We start from the raw sequence: 20,849 nt of genomic DNA, 5'->3' as shown, positions 1-20,849 counted from the left end.
GTTTGAGACCTACGTGAAGGCGAAATTTGATTTGTATTTTACTGATGCAAATGTCTGCTGAGGCATTTACATCGGTACGATCCTGATCAAGGCCTGGCTGATGACTATGAGATGTAATCAGTTAGAGGATCTAAAGGCCGACCTCTAGTAAAGCCTCTCGGGGCTTGGAATGGAGAGGGTGGTGTGGCGACTGGTAATGTCGCAAGGTAAGTGCCTTCCCCTTATGGGGTTGGGATGTGATGAAGCGGGCCATCAGGTTGCTGAGCGTGGGAAGAGACCTAGTTGACTGATATGTAAGACTGATGGGCACCGCTGTGTGCCCTAAGGGTCTTGCAACTATAAGTAGTACTGAGGACCGCGGGTGTTTTTCTACCCAGAAATGAAGTTTGTTCAAATAAATTTGAATCACTTGTCACTTGCCCAAGATATTTGAGACATAGTGTGTCGGAGATGAGTGCTGATATAGCAATCATCTCCAAACCATATCCAGCCTGACATGGTGCAGACTAGTTGGAGTCGGTGGATAGTGGATCATCCATATGGATGTGCTCTCTCCTCTGCTGATTCTTGAGTCATTATGTGAGTATGGTTTTGTTCAGGCCAGGATTGCCAGAATCTATGTATGTAGCTGCTATGTGTCGCCTAACGTGAGCACTGAATGGTTCAAGGATGTATTGTCTGCACTTGCTGGAGACATAGCTACACAATGACCTGCATTGATTGCGGGCGATGTCAATGTGTGGTCGATGACATGGGGCTCTACCAGAACAGATGCAAGAAGTAGATTGTTGATTGAGATGGCTGCATCCCTGCACTTAGAGTATTAATGAGGGGAATACTTACTTACCTACCAGAGAGGCATCTTTGGATTGACAATTGATGTTATCTTTGCCACCTCCACCCATGCAGCGAGAATAGGTGACTGGCAGGTATCGGAGGATTTTGCTGGAAGTGACTACCAGGCAATATGTTTGACCATGGAGGACAATAGACAGAGTGCACCTGGATGGCCCCTGTTACATGGCTGGATTGTAAGGAGAATTGACACTCATGCATTTACTGAGGGACTTAACTTTCATAAAGTTATGAGGTTGCTGCCACAGAAGAGAAAGTTCCCTGTTTGATCTAGGCCTGCGATGATCTCCCCCAATGTTACATCAGGAGGTAATGCCCTTCAGTTTATTGGTGGACTGAGGAGAATCTACACGTCACTTTCCGTTTGCGCTACTTTACAATCTCTTCTATCCTCTTGTTTCCCATTAATTAGTTTTGCACTTGACATACCTTCAGCATATCATAATCTATCATATCATATTCCATCACTTAATATCTACTTATTCATATTATCTGCTGCTTAAGAACACAATTCCACCTTCCTTATTTACTTCCTTTTAAGTTATTCGCCTTATTTATATTTCTAATAAATTTATTGTCTGAATTTTTTTTCTACAATATTGTGGTAGAATCTTTTTTCCAATATTTACTTATTAATTTTAAATGTTATTTTGAGTTGGAACTTCATCTTATGCTACTGCTGTGTTATGTACATAGTATATAACTTTTTAACATATCAAATTTAATAATTGATTAAATTATACATACAGTACATGGTTTAATTATTGTTTTGTGTACTGTAATAAGACAATTAAGTCATTTGATTGGTAGGTTAACACAGTCAGTTCATTATTTCTTTGTTTTATTATTTACATACAGATTATGTAATATAGGGTGGAAATATTATTCAACTCTATATTTTATTGAAAATTGAAAAAAGTATTGTAATTTAGGAATTATTATTATTTTTCTACACCAGTAAGTCAGAAGAATTAACAATAAATCTCTAATTATTTAATACAGAAAGTCTGTGTAGTTTTTTTTTTAATCTGTGACTTTTGTTTTCTAAATTGGTTTTCAGTTTTGCCCTTGTTAAATTCAAGATCAAAGCATATGTTGCATTAAATTTATTTAGGACATTAGACTACATACTTTTTTCTGCAGTCATTTGACAGAGGAGCTAACCGTTTTTGGTTTTTCCTTTTCATTACTGTTGAAAAAAACTTAATTAATTGCTGTTTTTTTTCATTTCAGTTCTTTTAATTTCAACTGTTGAAATTAATTTAATTTCCTCAGTAAGATAAGATTAATTCTTAATTTGGTCTTCTCTCGTGTTCTTATTTTTCATGAAAGCTGCTTTAATGATATCCCTTTTGTTGTTTACTTTTTTTTTTTAATTTGTCTACTAAATAGATTGTTTTTGCATATCTATTATTACTATTTTCTGACATTAATTTCTTTTATAATTTAATTTGTAACCCTTCACTGTCATGTAACAGTGACTGGTGTGTGTTACCAGTGGCCTTTATTTTATATTTGTTGTACGTGCAGATTTCTTAGTTATATAATTTTTTTTAAGTTCCTCATTTTCTATTATTCCACAAAAAGTATTATAGTCTGGCCCATTGGTAGTGTTAACAAGATGACTTCTAGATCAGCTAGTCCCATGTATGATTCCATCCAAGAAATAATTTTTTTTTTCACTTATTAATGTCATCAATCTCATTTCTTAATAAAAGTATGTTTATCCCAAATCTGAAATTATAATCAAAAGAATAATTTATAGAAATTCATATATATTTATTAGCTTCCTTCTTTTCATTTCAGTTTGCAAAAGAATTTTTTAGAAATGTTTTTAAATGTTAACCTTACTTTTTATAGATATTATCAAAAGATTCAAGTCAAGTTGTAGGTAAAATATCAAAACAATGGGCTGGTCTACTTAGAGAAATGTTCACTGATGCTGATTATTTTGGGATAACTTTTCCTATGGATTTGGATGTAAGGATGAAAGCTGTCATGATTGGAGCATGTTTCTTAATTGTAAGTATAGTTTTTTCTCAGAGTGTATTTTGAATTAATTATATGTAATCTATATTTTTATCTGAAAAATAAAGTTGTTATTTTAAGTAGGAATATCATTAGAAAATTTGAATATACTGTCAAGTTTAAGGGGCAACTTTAAGTCAAAATTTCAGAATTGAAAAGAATTGCATATCAATGTTTTGCACATTTTATAAAAATTGTTTTATTTATTTATAAAGTTTATTTTAACTTTTTTTTTTTATGTGAGTATTCTTTAAAAAAAATCTGCCGTCCATGCGGAAAAAGTAGTTTACAATAAATTCAGAAGGGAAGAAACATTTGTCTTCATAAAAAATAAGTAAAGATATGAAAAAATGGAAAAGTATTAGAGTGCGCACATACTCCACACGGGTATGTGGGTAAATTTAACCTTAAGTTTAAATCAATTTTTTTTTCTAAATATTAAAATTTTATAAAGTCATTTATCAGTACATTATAACAGTCTTATTCTAAGCCATGAGAGCAACAAATAAGTTCAAATATATTCCAGTTGTAAAAATAGGCCGTACAATTTTTAATATTAAAAGTTTTCAATACTAAAGTTATCAGTAAGAAACATTTTTAAGGAACTTTCTCATAAAAAAAAATGAAATTTATGCAATTGTGTTTAAGTTAATATACCTTACGGTTTTAATTAAGAGGTTATTCTTTCTTTTGAATTATGAAGACCACTTGTCAATGTATTGTCAGGTTCAGTTATTTGCTAAAAATACCAACTGGTGATTTTTTCATCAATCTCATTTTATATGGGAAAGACAATTTGGCAAAATTTCATTATTGTCAAATTGAGGTTGGTACTGATCACATGTTTGGTTATCATGGCAGACATGATGGTTCACTTACAAGAGGTTACATTTGTTATTGTTTAAAATCGCATGTGACATCGCAATTAATATTCAGATGGTAAACAAAAATAATTATTACTTTGAACCTAATGAATTTATGTTTTTATTTTTAGAGAACGTTAATCTTATTCAATGCATAATATGTAAATTTCATTTGTTTGTTATTGTTTTGAGTTGACCATGAAATCAGAGTTTGTCCAGAGTCAAAAGGAATGCTTTATTTTATGTATTTAGTTTTTAACAGTACTGTATTTATTGGTGTGTTGCATAGTATGTAGATGAGCCAAGAACATTGTGTTTAGTTGTTTGTGACATTTGGATCGTAACACTATATTTGTTTCATCTTGGTGCTATGGTTTCTTTTTCCCAGTAATATTTATCATTAAGTTGCTATAATACGCAAAATGAGCAATATATTTCAAAGACTGAGTGAAATTGATTGGGAACCTAGGAATCCTCAGTCTGATAGTGATTTGTGTATAGACAGTTCTAATCTAAATTTAACTAAAATTAATCAATTTCTTGCCAAAAATCATGAAACTTTCAGGTTTAACACAAAAACATTTCTAAAAATCATGATTCCCATAGTAAAATTGTTTCCTGATTTTGAGTTAAGTGACTTCAAACTCATTTTTTTCTGGTTTTCGTGTTCTTAATCTTTAGAAAACTATTCAAATAAGATATAACCACAAAACATATTTCTAGTTTGTAGTGCACTGGCTTTCCAAAATTAAAAAAAAGATTGCTATAAAATATTGGTAATGAAGAATTTTATAAATTTTTTAGCACAAGCTTACAAATAGTCACCATAATGCATTGTATTGTTTATTACAATAATAATAATAATGTGATTTATTTTTAACCATCTTCAAAAAAGGTCTGGTCATCAAAGGGTTAAAAAGTAGTTAGAAAATAATAGACCATGTATTATCCTATTACCAATGCAACAGTACTTACAATTGCTATTTCTTATGATATTTTAATATATTACCCATATTAGATTTTAAAAATTGACATGATTTATTCCAGGATGCTATGTTTTTTGAAAAAGTTGGAGGCCAGGAACGAGATCGACCAGGAATGTTCTAATAACTCAGTATTTAAGGTTAGTAATGCTTGTATATTTAATTTAGTTTGTAACTTAATTGTGTAATCCATTTTTCATATGAGTTTGTATAGAAAAAGGAAGATAAATTTTGGACATGGGAAAAAAGTCCAACCAACCTGAATGAATTTGCCTGTGTCTGATTTTGGTGCTCCATAAAGTATCAATTTTCATTCTTGATGGCATCTAAAATTATAGATAATTTAAGTGTTTTGTTTGAATTTTTTGTGCACAAAGGATTCAGAATGTTTCTACTAAACTTTACAGAATATCTCTGATTAAAATTGTGAAAAAATTTATGTAAGCATCGATCCAGAAATGTTTTTTGTCAGTCAGAATTTTTGTCCTCAAAGGCATGGTAGAAACAGTATGGTTACTGCATTTACATGAATGCAATTTATAAGGCTGAATTTATGATTTTTTTTATAATATAATTTTTTTTTTAAAGTTGGCCTCCAATATCATGAATTGAATGAACACTTTTTAAAAAATATTCATGAGATAAAATAAAGAAATTAATTTAATAATTTTAAATATTTCTGGGAAAAGATTATAATTTTTGAAATATTTCATTTAAAATAAATTTATTTAAAAAAATCATTAAACACTTAAATTGTAAACATTATTGTTACACTGCATAAGTTACATATTACTGTAACTTAATTATAACATTAAATACATAAATCTAAATAAATTGAATTTTCATTAAAAACAATAGTGCAGAAAATATATCTATGAACACAATAGTTGCACTGAAATCAGGTCACTGGTATTTTTATCAAAATAGTTTTAAAACAACAATTTAATTTTTAACTAGTTTAATTACACATAAAATTAGATTTTTATGTGTTAATTGTTCACTACCATACTGGATGCATATTGAGTACAGATGAGATTTAATTTTCCAACATCCTTGTGTTCTTGATTTCTTCAGCACTAGACATGATTCTTTTTAAAAGTGGACTTATACTAATGCTATCATATTTTGACATAAAAATGAATAACAGGACAACAAAACTTAGCTGGACTCCATCACATAGGAAGTACTCACCATGTTTATGCCATTTGTGGAATGTCCTCCAAAATTTACGATAGCTTTTTCAGAAGGAAGTTTAAGTAATCAACACCTACATGTTTATCATTGAAAGATAGAACACTGCAGATATACCGCCAGACATTTATTAAAAAATTTAATGTGATTATTGAAACTAATTTCTTATAGGATTGCTATAGTTTGAAAAATGTGTGTTGTTACTTGTGTTGCATATACCATCACACATAAATATTGCTTCATCTGTAAAGAATCTATGGAGTTATATAATACTTAAATTCGTTATATAATACTCGCCATGTACTACATGGAATTTTGAGATTTGTAAATAATCTTCAACATATTCCTGATTATTTCTTATAGTTTTGTTGTTAATGTAAATGATCCTCTTTTCTGCAGTTAGTAAGTAAGTAAGTATTCATAGATAGTTACCCATTAAGAATCTGTTAGAAAATTGCATAAAATATTCCAAAACAGCTTGTATAACAAGCTGTTACAGTTAACTATAAATACAACAGCAAGCTGTAACTGTAAATATAAGCTGCTGTAAATACAACTGTAACAAGCTGTTACAGTTAACTATAAATACAACTATATACATAACAGTACAATACAATTAACTATAAATCTCTGTACATTCCTCATTTGTGAAATTATATGATGTGTTTCTTTTCTTATATCTAACCAGTTATTGTCAGTAGTTAATGAAAAACAACCAACAATTAAAGCACATTTGTTCTTTTTTACTCATACGCAGTTTTTTTACTTGTATAAATTTAGGTCTGTGTTCTACAGTATCTCATTGTGAGATATTGTAGCATATATTTTAGAGATATTGTAGCACCAAAGAACAATAGTATCCACAGGCTAGCATTCAAATCTGTATAAAAGCAACTTCATTAACAAGAACTGAAACCTTTAAACTCAAAACTTTAAAAACCTCAAAATCTTTAAACTTAAAAAATCAGCTGATTAGGTAATGGCAAGTTTAACCTTTAGACTAACATGGCTGGTTTATCAGATGTGTTTAAGTTAAGAATTAAAAAAGCATCATTTCTTAGTTAGGTTGTTAAAGAAAAATTAGCACTAAGTAATTTTTTATTTTATTTATTATTGATAATATTAATACTATATAACATCCTTTGTAGCAAATAATATATTACTTGCACAAAACAGTAAAATTATTTATTGTACAAATAAATACTGGATTAAACATAACTTTTCTGTATTATTGTTTTCATTGAAAATGCTACTTATTTATCTTGTGATATGCTTACTGTTGGTTGATTTTCGTAAAAAAATTACAAAGCTGTATTATCTTAACTTCAAGAAGTAAGAAAGGAAAAATTTTTGATTTGTTACTGCTTTAAACAGAATATTCCAGGACTAAGTTATATGATATATATGTTATAGAATTTGTTATTATTATTTTTAATCAGAAGATTATGCATGTACACTATAGCAGAACCTCCTAAACACTCCATATATATAAATGTATTACAATTAATTATATATATATATATATAAAGTTTCAATGAGCAAATAGTGGCTCTTTTTTTTTAACAGAAAAGCAATTTTGAATTAAAAATAAGCAAAATTTTGGTTTCCTTTTACATTAAGTAAAAGTACATTCTTTTTAAGGTTAAATTACCTGTTATAAAATGTTCAAAAAATACATTTAAAAAAAAATTATACTGCCATTTAAATTTTCATATATATGTGTGAGTATTAAACTTGCAGTAAATTAATAATCTATTATTCGTATTCACAACTTGTAGCTTATTCTGTATTCAGTTTCCCTTGGATTTTCATTGTTTTTCACTTTTTTCTCTGATACCCGTATTTTAGTATTATACAAGATAAAAAGATTTTGTTACTCCTCAATTTAGCTCTGTTTCAAAGTATTTGCATTTTCTTAAGTTTAAAGTGAATAAAACCAAATAAAGCAAAATTTAAATAATAATATAAGCGAAAATTAAATAATAATAATAATTTAAATATAAACGAATAAATATAGGTATATGCTTTTATTTATTACTGTTATATTTTAGTCATAATGGAATCTGTCTAAATTTTATTGTGTTTTGTAATTTTCAGATTGAAGTGTCTTATAAAAAAAGGCTTCCAGCTTTCTTTTTACAGTATTTCATCCTGCACAAATTTGTGGAACAATATATTTTATTAGTTGCCTATTATTATTTTTTTATTTTTTTTTTTTGTAATGTTAACATAATTTTTATAATGTTACTGTAATTTTTTTTCACTTATTCCCTCTTTTGCTAGTATTTTAATAATTTATTCCAGAAGTTATTAATAAGGCTGTTAGTTGCAAGTACAGGAATAACAAATACATTTATCTTAGGTATTCATTTTCCCCTTTTTTATTTAATTAAATTACTACTTTGCCATGGCCAAGGTAATTTGTGCTTAAAATTACACTATTTTGATCTGAATGATATCTACCTTGATATTGTCCAAAATTATAATAAATGTTAATACATTTATACATTCATGTCATTTTGTTAAGTAATAGAATGTGTTTCAGATAATGTATTTATTTGTATGTTGTTGTACATAATATATAGTCTATCTAACATTAGTTTATAATATTGTTATTGTACTCTTGTTAAATGATTAGTTTCATTCTACAATATTGATGTTTGTCAAATATTTTAACATAATTGTAATTACTGTAATTTATATTAAAAAAAAAAAATGGCTGTTATATTTACAGGCTTTGTCAATTAACTTTTTTTTTGTTTCAAGAGTTAATAATATCATTCCTGATAAATATTTCATTTATTTAATAAAAAATGGTTTAGTTATTAAATTACATAACAAAAATTATTTTTATTTGATTGGTAGCTTTGATTGCAAGTATAACAATGTAAGGTTTTAGTCACATTATCATTATTATTATTTTGTTTCATATATTTGTATAATTATTTTATCAAGTAACCCAAGTCAAGTTAAACATATGTTAAAAGATCAGATTATTTATTAATCTTTAAGTTAGTAATTTTTATAAATAAATTTAATTACAAATTGTCCAAAACTAGTTAAGTGCTGAGAATTGGTGTTATTCACTTTAACTAAAGTGAATAAAGTTATTCCCTTCACTAAATTCTCGTTTTGTACAAGAACTTGTGAATGTGTTTTTCTTATGCAATTTAGTATAATGTTCAATTAATATTCATTTTTAATTCAATTTAAATTTCAGTATTTCTATCGATTTCAATACTTTTTTCATTTTTAACCTTATGTTCTGTTATCCGTTACATAATATCACACATCTATCAGCAGACAAAAGTTCAGCATTACAAATATATTTCTGAAAAGAGAGTGGTTTTTTCATGATGTTCATTTTAAAAAAATAAAAAACTTGTTTTTTTGTTAAACCTTACAACAATACTGAATTCCAACACTAATATTAGTACTTTGGTATATTACAACTTCAGGCACAGTAGAGGCATTGAAACATTTTACTTGCAGGAAGTCAACTATTTTTCACTATAATTTAGAAGTATAAAAACAATTTTTATTTATAAAAATATGTTACTCTAATTAATTGAGTAATTTGATTTGTAATTCTCAATTATTTACCAGTAAGTGTAGAATTTCAAGGGTCATAAATAAAGTTTAACCTCTTGAGATCCAGCGACTCAAAATTTAAAATACACTCATTACAGCTTTATATATTAGCTATGCTAAAATTCATGCAAAAAATATTTTAAACCTTAGGTCTAAATAAAATATTATGTCTTAAGTATTTAAGATCTTATGTCTTAATGGCAAATAAATAATCAACACCCTGATGAGTTTTGAATTGAAACTTACTTTCTTTAAAGGAACTTTACACAGATAATCCTAACAAACATTATTAGATTTATTTTTTTTTTATAACTTAATTACAGTGACAAAAAAATGACTAAAATAATTATCTATTTCTAAATTTATTGGTTTTTAAAGTAAAAAATTGAAATTATAAATGATTTAATAATTTAATTTAATAGTTAAAGGCTATGATACTTTGAAAATCAGTTATTGTTAATGCATAAATAAACATTACATTTAGTCCACAAAACTCGACATATTGATTTGCACTCTGCGTGTCTTGTGGTACAACCTTTCAATACTTTCTTCTTCTTCTTCTTGTCATTTTCATAATAACTTTCTTTAATAATTACCTGTCGTCTTGGTTTAGAATTTGAAGATATTAAGATTTTGTGAGTCTTAATATACTAGGTTACAATTGTAGTCCACTCGAGTAGTGCAGGGAGTTAACTATTAAACATCATTATTATCATCTAACATTATTAAAATAATGTTAATAGAACATTAATTGATTGACAGATTAAAAGTATAACTGGAGCAGGGATAGACGGTCCTTCATCAGTGTACCTTCTACATTACACTTCCTTAACAGTTAATTATTAAAATATCTAGAAAATGATTAAACACTCAAACAGGCCATTTACTTGTATGTATGTAGCTTCTGCAATAAGCAATTACTTGATCTACAAGGTCGATGCCACCCATGTATTTATTATAACATTTTTCAATAACTGGTTGGGGAACATTAATTTCCTTTTTATACCCCTTTTACCACTGTTTGTAGAGATTTCAACAGGTGTAGATCCTGTACAGGATGAAATCAGAAGGACACTTTGTTGTCCTTCCATTTGGTGAAGGCTACTGCATCATCTTATCACATTGTCTGACTCCATTTATCTCTGTCTTAATATTCTCTTATCACCCACTTTAATGATTTTGCATTGCCAATTTGATTGGCCATCAAATTCCTGTAAAGTAAATATTTTGATCAATTAACATTTCCACACATTGATGCTACTGAAAAAACGATCAGTATAAATGGCATGTGAATTGTTATTAGGGATTAAATGAATAAAACATTTTAACAGTTGAAGCCCCTAAGCCTAATCATTTCATCATTAACAGTCCCTTTACCCGTACACATTTTACAGTCGTAACAATAAATCATCAGGAGCTGCCAAGATGAAATTTTTCAATCCAATAGGACATGATTTAGAGGTACATAGCATAACATGAAAGGTACATAGCTCATGAAAGGTATCATCTGTTCATCAATTGCCAAGTGATTACTGTGAAGTAGTGTCAGGCGTTTAATACCAATACAGTAAAGAAATGGTGTTGCAAGTTCCATGTCCTTTTGTTTATTGAAATCTGCAACATCATTATTGTTAACTAAATGCAAATGCTTTCTTAACTCATAATACGTATTTCTAGTCATTTGATTTGTAATTGTTATAATATTTAAATCCCTACTTTAGTACAGTTTAGCTTGTGAGATTCTAAGGCATCCCATCATGATTTCAGTCCCAGTAAATACAATTATTTCTTCTGAGGTAGTATTTATAGAAAGTATATTCCTATTCTGAACTGAATATAAATTTGTTTTGTCTGCCATGTTATTCAAAAATCCAAATTAAAATATTAAAAGATTCTTTATTGCCATCAGTAACATCTGAAAGTGGTGATTCATATCTTCACATGGTACAGATGGGCCATCTTGCCTAAAAATTATCAAATTATTTTAAAATTAAAATTTAGCATTTTAAAATTATGAAAAGTAACTGGGTCTCAAGATACATAAATATAAAAATGCCAAATAATATGAACAAATTTTGAAGTAAATGTGGGTTAAAATAAAAACAAAATACTGAGTCTTCTGGGCCTGGAATCAAAAGAAATGCGACTGTAAAGGCTAGTTGCTTACAATATTGTGGCAAGGTAATAAATTAAAAAATAATGCATTACCTAAATTCTGCAATTTTCCACTGAAGCGGTGCTATAGACTGACTGGAACTGGACCATTAAATTGTTTGTCATTTTCTTCTGACTGTTCTCACTGGTTAGTTAACTGGCTGTGGTTCAGGTTCATCCAGTTGTGACTCAGATTCAGGATCTGGATGATTTTTTTTTTCATCTAACCATTGGATTCATCATTATCAAGATCACTATCTACAAGAACTATTAACAGTTTTTCATCATTCAAAATTGAAAAAGAAAAAAAAATATCACCCACCTAATACTGAAAAGGAGCTTTTCATGTCACTTTAGTATTCATGTGGCTACACTTGTAGCCAATTTCATTTTTTTCTTTTATTACCCTCATAAAATTATTTTTTACATATGTTAAAATTTCAGTGTGTTTTTATAAAACTGCTAGAATTATTTTGGAGTTTCTTAAACTTTTTTAAGGTTAAAAAATTTAATAAGGTTTTTTTGTTTTGAACAATCACACATTATCTAACTTTGAATGCTTTTAACTTATAATTTTTTTTAGGGCTTGAATAATTTAAACTGGTATATTTTGTAAACATAATTATTACTAGATAAATGAAGTAAAAATTCCCATAAAAATTGTTTACTTATATTAAAAATATATACATTTTTGAAATGGCAATTTGTGTTTATAAAATACATTTTATGCCTATATGTTTCCAAAATGTTACACCTACATGTTTCTTCTTCATTCCATTTTCTACTCCATCGTCACTATCTGCCTTGACAATATCATCATCAGAACTGCTTGGATTGTACAGTAATTCAAAAATATCCTGATTATGTAATCGGATGTGCTTAGACTCACTCATAACAGAAATACTCGCACGGCCTACAGATGTAGCCCAGACAAACGGAAACATTATAAACCCAAACTCTCTTAAGAAGTGCAAATGCACACTGACCAAACAAAGCAGGAGTTGGTTTTAAGGTACTGAAGTTCCACCTATACTCCTACCAATAGGCTCCTAATGTGTGCGAAACAAAACAACTAGGTTACAAATGTAGCCCACGCGAGTAGTGCAGGGAGTTAACTATTAAAAATCATTATTATCATCTAACATTATTAAAATAATGTTAATAGAACATTAATTGATTGACAGATTAAAAGTATAATATAGTGTAAAATATGAATTAATTCAACTTTAAATCAAATGCAAATAGTGCTAGCATAACATAACCTAAAAACATGTACAGCATTAGATAACCTAATTTAAGTTTGCTCTAAGACCAAAAATACACTCGCATGTACTTCAAAATTGCCAATCTCTCAAACAATACCTAGGTACAAATTTTCATCACTGAAGTGTTTAAGTATTACTGTAAAACATAGACATTGCATATATATCATAAATATTATTAAATTACAAAAAATAAAATATATATAATATTTGCATGGATAGATATCAAGGAAGTCACTATCTTGCTGAGATAAATTGAAAACTTCTACTAACAGTCACTTAAGAGTACAAACAGTGCAGAAGTGGCAGAATTGTGATGCTATAAGGTATATTGATGTGTACCCCTGTCTCAGTGTTGTAAAAATGTAAAAAGATGTTGTAAGGGCTCGTAAAGCAAGATTCATGTGTATAAACCCAGGGTCGTAAGAGGTTTTAATCAGTTTACTGGAAACATTTCTGAGCTCTGCCTTGAAGTTACTTTCTTTACTTTTATTGTTTTAGTAATTTGCTTTGTATTTAATAAATAAAAAAAATGTTACAAACTACATTTTTAATGACTAGATTGAGGAATTTTTCATTGTCAGTTCTTAGTGTCATGTGGAAGAATATAATTAAAAGAACAGGCTAGATTGTTATTACATTAATGGCTTCCCATATTTATTTTTGTTCTCATTCTCTTTCATGAGACGTCAACCTCTTTGATGTAACTGACTCTATTTTATTATTTTTAGTTTTATATAGATTGTATGCATTTAAAAAATAATTGAATAGCGTATATTAAGATTTTAAGTCAAGTTGTAGATTTTTATTCACTTAGTTTAAAAGTCTGTTACTCTAGTCTAAGATTATAATTATTTATTTTTACTTCCTATATGATTAAACATAGTTACTTCATTTATTAATGAAAAGGTGTATTCAAACCATAACTTAAAGCAAATAGTGTTTTATTCAAAATTCTATATTAATTTATTTAATTTTTATTTTTTTCAACATTTTATTTTCATGATTGAAGGAAATAAATTAAACTAATTTAATTTCTCAAACATGGTATGCTGATATGTTAAATTAATAAATTAACAATTAATATAATCCACCTTACCGCAACTTTTATCAAATCGCAACCATGATTGCGACTTGACATACATGGGTATGACCAATCGTAAATTTTGCACACATGCTAAAGAGCATGTAAATAGTATTAAAAATAGTAAACCTGAAAACTCTAACTTTGCCAAAGATATAATAGAATACGGTCATACATACATTCATAATAATTTCATGAAAATCTTAGATATTTCTTACAAATATTATATAATAGTTCTAATTTGGAAAAATAGCAAATATATTGTAATAATAAAAATTTAATTAATGAACAAAAATTTTTTAAAGAGTATATATTATTTAAAAACATACTAAAGATATTTATTTAAAACATAAATATAAAGAAGTAATAATCTAATCTAATAATTATCTCTTTCATAACATGGTTCTGTTTGATTTCATTTTAATTCACCAGAGTATATGTATATTCCTTCAGTATACTAGAAGGAACGAGACAAGTCATGACTGTTATTAAATTTTTAACTATGATTTTTTTAAACTTTTGACTTTAAGTGTATTAACTTTAACTCCTGATGATGGCTTCCGGATAGGCCGAAAGATCTAGAGTACATATCAACGTGCTGGTAAGGTGGATTGCATTAATTGTTAATTTCTTCATTAAACTAATTTATTTTGTATGCAGGTTTATTTTATTCATCAAATCATGAACTTTTATCAATGTCAACAAGAGAATTCCACTGGACTTATTTATCTAATTTTATTTTTAAATGAATCCTCTAAGTTCCAAAGTATAACATTGTAATCCTTGTATTAATTTTATTTATAATTGTAATAAAATAGAAGTAATCTCCATAGTTGTAGATTTTACAAACAGATTTATAAAACATTCTTTGAAATTTATAAATACCAATGTCTGTTTTTTTTCTCTTACATGAAGTAATTATCTTTTTTTAAGTTTTGTAGTTGTAAAAGATTTCAGAAAACCCTTCATACTGATCATTCAATTTTAAAAAATTCAACTAATAAACTGTCAAGGAGTAAAATGTACTTTTATGTTTTTTTTGGAGGGTTTTTTTTAAGTGATTTATTTTACCAAATAAGCTTCATAATTGTCTATGAGAATATTTATACAATAATTTAGTATGTATGAAATCAATTCATTTAGTTGTAATGTACACTTACATTAGTTTTTAGTATATGAATAAATTTGTAAATTGTATGATTATCTTTTTCCGCACCACATGCTCATTACCGTATAACTAACATAGTGCATTGCAGTGTTAGGACTGCATATCATTTCTTCCTGATTCCCAAAAGATTTTAGAACTGCAACTTGCAACTGCATGATTAACGAACATGGCAGGTTTATTCTCAGTAACATTACACTATTATATTTTATTAAAAACATAACTCAAAATACAGAATATAAAATTTTTACCTTTGGTATCTCAAAATACAAAAATAGAAATATTTAGAAAAATAAAACTTAGAAAAAAAGACTTAGATCTGTACATAAAACTTGGTAAACTAGACAAACAGGTCGTAACATTTTTACTTCAGAAAACTCAAAAAGCTAATTTTTGTTTTCACATAATGAATGTTAAGTCTTCCTCTTCATCACAGACATGATTGTATAGCTTGCAGGTAACTTTGTGAGACTTTGTCTACCAGTAGGTATAGAAGTGTTGCCTTTTGTTACAACTTTCTCTTCATCAACTCTTTGTCTGATTCAGCAAGATATTCTCTCTGCCCATCTTCTTTTCAATAAATTCTCGTTGGATGAAGAAATAAATTTTGAAAGAATTGACTGGCTAAATCAAGTTTCTGAAAAAATACAGCAAGAGGTCATTTACTTGTTTTTCTTGAGGTTGAATACATGGAACACAACTCATCAATAGAATTAACCCCTCCCCTTTTTTTTATTATAATCTGTTGCCATCACAAGTTCCCCGATTTCTGGGTCTATATCATTGTCATTGTGCATTTTTGACAGTAATAGACTGGTTTTTCTCTTTTTTTTTGAATAATACAATCCCTTAACATCTTGTCATATTGGAATACAAAAATACTTAATCAACAGGGTGAGAGGGATCCGTGAGAAATTCAGAGGGAATCTTCCTAAAACTGTCAAACCTGGTTAGAGCAAATATTCACCCAACTCAAAACTGGTATAGTAGTTTTCAGTTGCAATATTTCTGTTTGATTTTTCCATGGGAATATTCAAGCATCTTACAACATCTAAAGGTTTGTTTGAAACTTGGTACGGACCGTTATTTTTACTTACCAGAGTATATTTCTAAATATACTCTGTAAAATGTTACAGAGTATAAATGTAAATTTTTACTCTGTAAAAATGTTATACTCTGTTAAAATGTACTGTGTGTAAAATGTTTCGAAATTGCATAATAAATATATAAAATGTTATGCCATACTTGGTTGGTTTTAGTTGTGTGTATTGTATTGAGATTCAGAAACCATGGAATCCAACTAGCATCATCAGTCGTGACAAATTCACCCACACTGTAGCTACTTTGGCAGTTGTTAACAAACAAGAATGAAATTCCCTAATTGTTTCCAATTTGGCTGTTTTTCCTTTCTAATTCTGACATCACAAAATGGAAACATCTCATCAAAAACAAAAACCACCATCGGCTGCTAAAATAAGCTCAGAGGATCATCATTTCAGGGTCATCACTTGTCCACATCTCCAAAAAATTGAAGCAGTTTCTTTTTTCTCTGGAATCAAAAATGCTTTCTTAAGGACCATAATTTCATATCGAGATTCTCTTTGAAGTCCCGCTCTCAGAAGCCTTAAATTTTCCCTTTGTTTACTTTTAGTTTTTTTCTTTCACTATCATAATGTATACATGTGCATATTTTACAATGTCATGTGTCATGTTAAGAGTTATAATATTTATAAACGCATCAACAGGTTCCCAGAAGTTTTTTTTATTAAATTTTTCGATCTGGTCTTATAATTCCCAACTAAAGGTTTACTAATCCAAATTATATCGACATAAAACCTAAAATCATCTTCCTCCATTTCTTCTGGGTCATCTTCCATTCTTTCTTAGCAACATCTTTAGCAATAAACTGATTAGAATCACTGGATTAATTATCAGTTTCAAGTCTTCAAGGTTGGATAATCAGTGTAGTCCTCCAAATCAATCCTATCATTGCCACCTTTCTCTTCCAGAGCTAATTCTCTGATGCAGCGTTAAATTTCTTCTTATGTTCTGTACATTTGTTTAGCCCTGAAACAAAACCCTTAACGTACACATTAGAGAGAAATTTTGGCCTAACATTTTCATTTAATCCAAATCTTAAGCAGCTCATAGTGTAATTTTTTTAGTCATAAAAAATTATAACATCAGTGTGCAATTTGTAAGTAAAAAAATGTACTTTCTATTTTTTGTGCACTCTGTGTTTAGACTGCTTTAGTGGGCCCATCGCGATGTTAGAAATGCTCAGCTGTGCTCCGTTCATGATTAACTTGCTCTTCACAGACTATTCACTGAAACGAGTAGCAGTGCTACCTTGTGAGGGAAGATGTAGATAAGGAATTTCTGATGCCATGATGGCCAAGATATGTAGCCAAAAATAATGCAACAGTGGCCAAACACCACCTGCACACATGGAACAGGATTAATAAAAAATTATTTAGTTACTTATTTTAAAATTGAAAATATTAAAATATTGCAGTTAATGAATAATTTATGTACTGTGAATTGTTATTTTAAGCAATTATTTAGTTAATTGATTAGTTATTAACGTTTTGAGTCATTATTTGGTATCATTCTATTGTCAGAAAAAAGCTCAATAATTTTCTTCCATTTGTTTCTTTTTTAAACTATATATTAGCATTAGTTGATTTATTTATTTTTTTAAATTTAATTGCTCATTGATAGTGTAAATGTTAATCTAATTTTGCTTTAGTATTTAAGTTGTTAATAATTTATGACATTTATATTTTTAATTATATTTATCTATAATTTATCTTCATTTGGATGAGCCTGATTATTTGAAGACATTGTATTAATATTAGGTTCAAATTGATCACTTAATTCAGTTAATTTGTAAAGCCATTTTTAATTAGAAAAATGTGTTGCTATCATAATTGTTATTAATACAATGGATATAATCTACTCATACTGCACAAAACCTATTGATAATATGAAATTTAAAAAAAACATAGAAGTTAAGTTAAATTTATTCTTTTTAAATAATATAAATTTGTAAATTATTACTTCAACCTTGTATTGTTAGTGACACGTATGTTATTTCTTTCTTTTTATTTAGACGTCAATAATATATTCTAAATATTATATTATTTACATAATATATTAACATATTACATTAGTATATTTTAAAATTGTTAGAATTAAAAAATTCTTTGAGTGTCTATTTGTAATTATACTTTTGTAACTCATTTTATCAGTTGTGAGAGTTATTTCTTTCAAAATCATTTTTATGTACAATTTTTCATTTTAATCACCTAAATCTTTTTTCTTATTACATTATTTATATTTTATGATCAAACAAATACATATAATTTTCAGCAATTTTTATGACAAATCAATGTTTCTCAACCTTTTCTTTGGTATTTCCTTGAAATTCATTGTTTGCTTCAACTAAATTATTGATAATTCGTAAACATTTATTACATTCTGGTATTAATGTATCATTTCTTTTAAATTTTCATATTGATTTGTTCAGTTGAATAAGGAGTTAAATATTAATACAATTCAGTCCTAATTATTAATTACAAGATAAATATGTATGCATACTATTTATAATATTATTATATTGCCATTTATACACATTTTATGGTAATCTATGTAGTTATTGATAAGTGGTGTGCAGTTTGATATTTTTTTTAAGTGCATTGTATACTAAAATGTGAAAGTTCCTGAAGTATTGTCTTATAATCTTACAGCATACTGTTTTTAATTATTATTAGAAAACATTATTTATTATTAATTATAATAGTACGTAGTTGTTACTAATATGTGTAACTTTAAAAAAATTATGTATTATATAATTATTATGCTTCAATTAATTATAATTTGAAAAGTAAAAATATATATATTTATATAATCAATTTTACTTTGATTTAAGAATCATATGGTTGTTGTGGACCTCATGCTAGGAAACTATATTAAATGATTTTTATTCAAATATAGTATAATTTTTTTTTTTCAATTTTTAAGTATTTAGTAGTTAATCATTTTAATTGTAGTAGTTGATTTGCCGTTAATAGCTTGACTACATTATACATTATTCTGTTTGCATTTTTCTTCATAAGTATATGCTTAAATGGTAATGAACGTATCTGATATTTTAATACAGTATGTTTAAGTTATAATATCTAAAAAGGTTAATTTAATACAGTTTTAGTATTTGATTTTATACTTCACTCATAGTTTGTTATCAAGAACATGAGAAAAATAGTTTTCTTACTTGAAGAAAAAAAATGTTAAAGTATATTCCTTTGTCTTTCAGGTTTGACTAATTGACCCTAATTAGTATACAGTAATTAAAGCTTTATTAATGAAAATTGAAACTTTTCTGTATCATAAATACTAAATCTGATTGCAGGTACTGACTATTGTCTAGTCTTGATTATTACAAAAAGAGAACCAAAGATTATTTATAATTACTATATCTCCAACTACTAATATATATATAGTATATTAAATATTTCAATAAATCATAGTAAATCCCCAGCAGTATTTATAATCGCAAAGTATACCTTGACACTAGCGTAAAATAATTTTCTTTTTAACCGATTTAGAAATAATAAATTTTTAATTTGAGTAATTGTCAAATTAAAATCAAGTGTGATAGTTATACCTAATGATATTTTTTTTATATGGTATTTCAATAACCTCGGAAATGATCTTCATTAAATTTCCAGCAAATGAATCCTGATGTCTAAAAGGTTTTAGGCATACATGTTTTACAGATAGTTTTTTTAATGTAAAAAAATGGATAAACATTTTATTTATATTATAAATATAATTGTTCAACATCGTTTGTTTTAGCCTTCACATCAAAATTTATTTTTTGTTTCTTTACCAGAATGCAACTGTATACACTTAAATTAGCAGTCTTTCACAGCAAAACTAGTGAATAGCCTTACTAAAAAATCTTAAAAACAATAAAAATGTTTTTACGGGTTTTATTATTTGTATAACTTTGAGGGTAAAGTAAGGTTAATCTAACTTAATTGTAAAGTACATTCTAAAATAAATGCACACTTTCAAAAAATTTACAATTTATTTAAAAATGCAAAAAAATTTTTTAAGTTTAGAATATAAAAATTGTAATATACAAAAAATTAATGTTTTTTTCTTAATCATTGTTTTCTTCGTTATCATTTTGTCCAAAACATTCAGTACAAACATATATTGCTGAGCCAGTGTGTTCTTTGCAAATTGACTTTTCATTGTTTATATACTGAAAAGACATAAAATGGTTATTCCTCACCGGACAATAACCACATCTGGACTTTCCTCCGTTGTTACCGGTACCTGAAATTAAAGTTTCTGTGTGATATCGATCTTTATTATTAACGCCTAAATGAAGTTAATGTATTAAATAAACCTATTGCAGATTTATATTTTATGACAATAAATTTAATAATACTATAGAACAAGAACTGTATGTGTGTTAGGATTTCTGTCAGGACTTTGTTGGTCAACAATGGTCTGGATACTGGACTTCAGATTAATTTGAAGAACTTCAGTGCTAGCAGGTCTCATCAGATGTGATGTATTTAATACCTTTGCAAGTTGAGAGATGAATTTTCTCCTTTGCATGATGATCTTTGTGTTTGGTTTTGTGTATAATTTGTGCAT

The 20,849-nt window shown here is 27.6% G+C and overlaps 1 protein-coding gene across 4 annotated transcripts in view; it reads left to right on the top strand.

Moving 5' to 3' along the window:
* Window positions 1-18,552, top strand: part of scramb1 (phospholipid scramblase 1) — a 128,432-nt gene extending 109,880 nt beyond the window's left edge. For all 4 annotated transcript variants that reach the window (XM_075358814.1, XM_075358809.1, XM_075358804.1 and 1 more), the window contains 3 exons: window positions 2,716-2,877; window positions 4,794-4,869; window positions 8,018-18,552. In XM_075358814.1, the coding sequence (XP_075214929.1) occupies window positions 2,716-2,877; window positions 4,794-4,853 (222 nt within the window). In that variant the 3' untranslated portion in view covers window positions 4,854-4,869; window positions 8,018-18,552. The remainder of the gene's footprint in view (window positions 1-2,715; window positions 2,878-4,793; window positions 4,870-8,017) is intronic.
* Window positions 18,553-20,849: the final 2,297 nt, after the last annotated feature.

Source organism: Lycorma delicatula, chromosome 1, assembly GCF_047948215.1.
Source record: "Lycorma delicatula isolate Av1 chromosome 1, ASM4794821v1, whole genome shotgun sequence".
NCBI classification, from domain to species: domain Eukaryota; kingdom Metazoa; phylum Arthropoda; class Insecta; order Hemiptera; family Fulgoridae; genus Lycorma; species Lycorma delicatula.
This window is presented reverse-complemented; position numbering and strand designations above follow the sequence as displayed.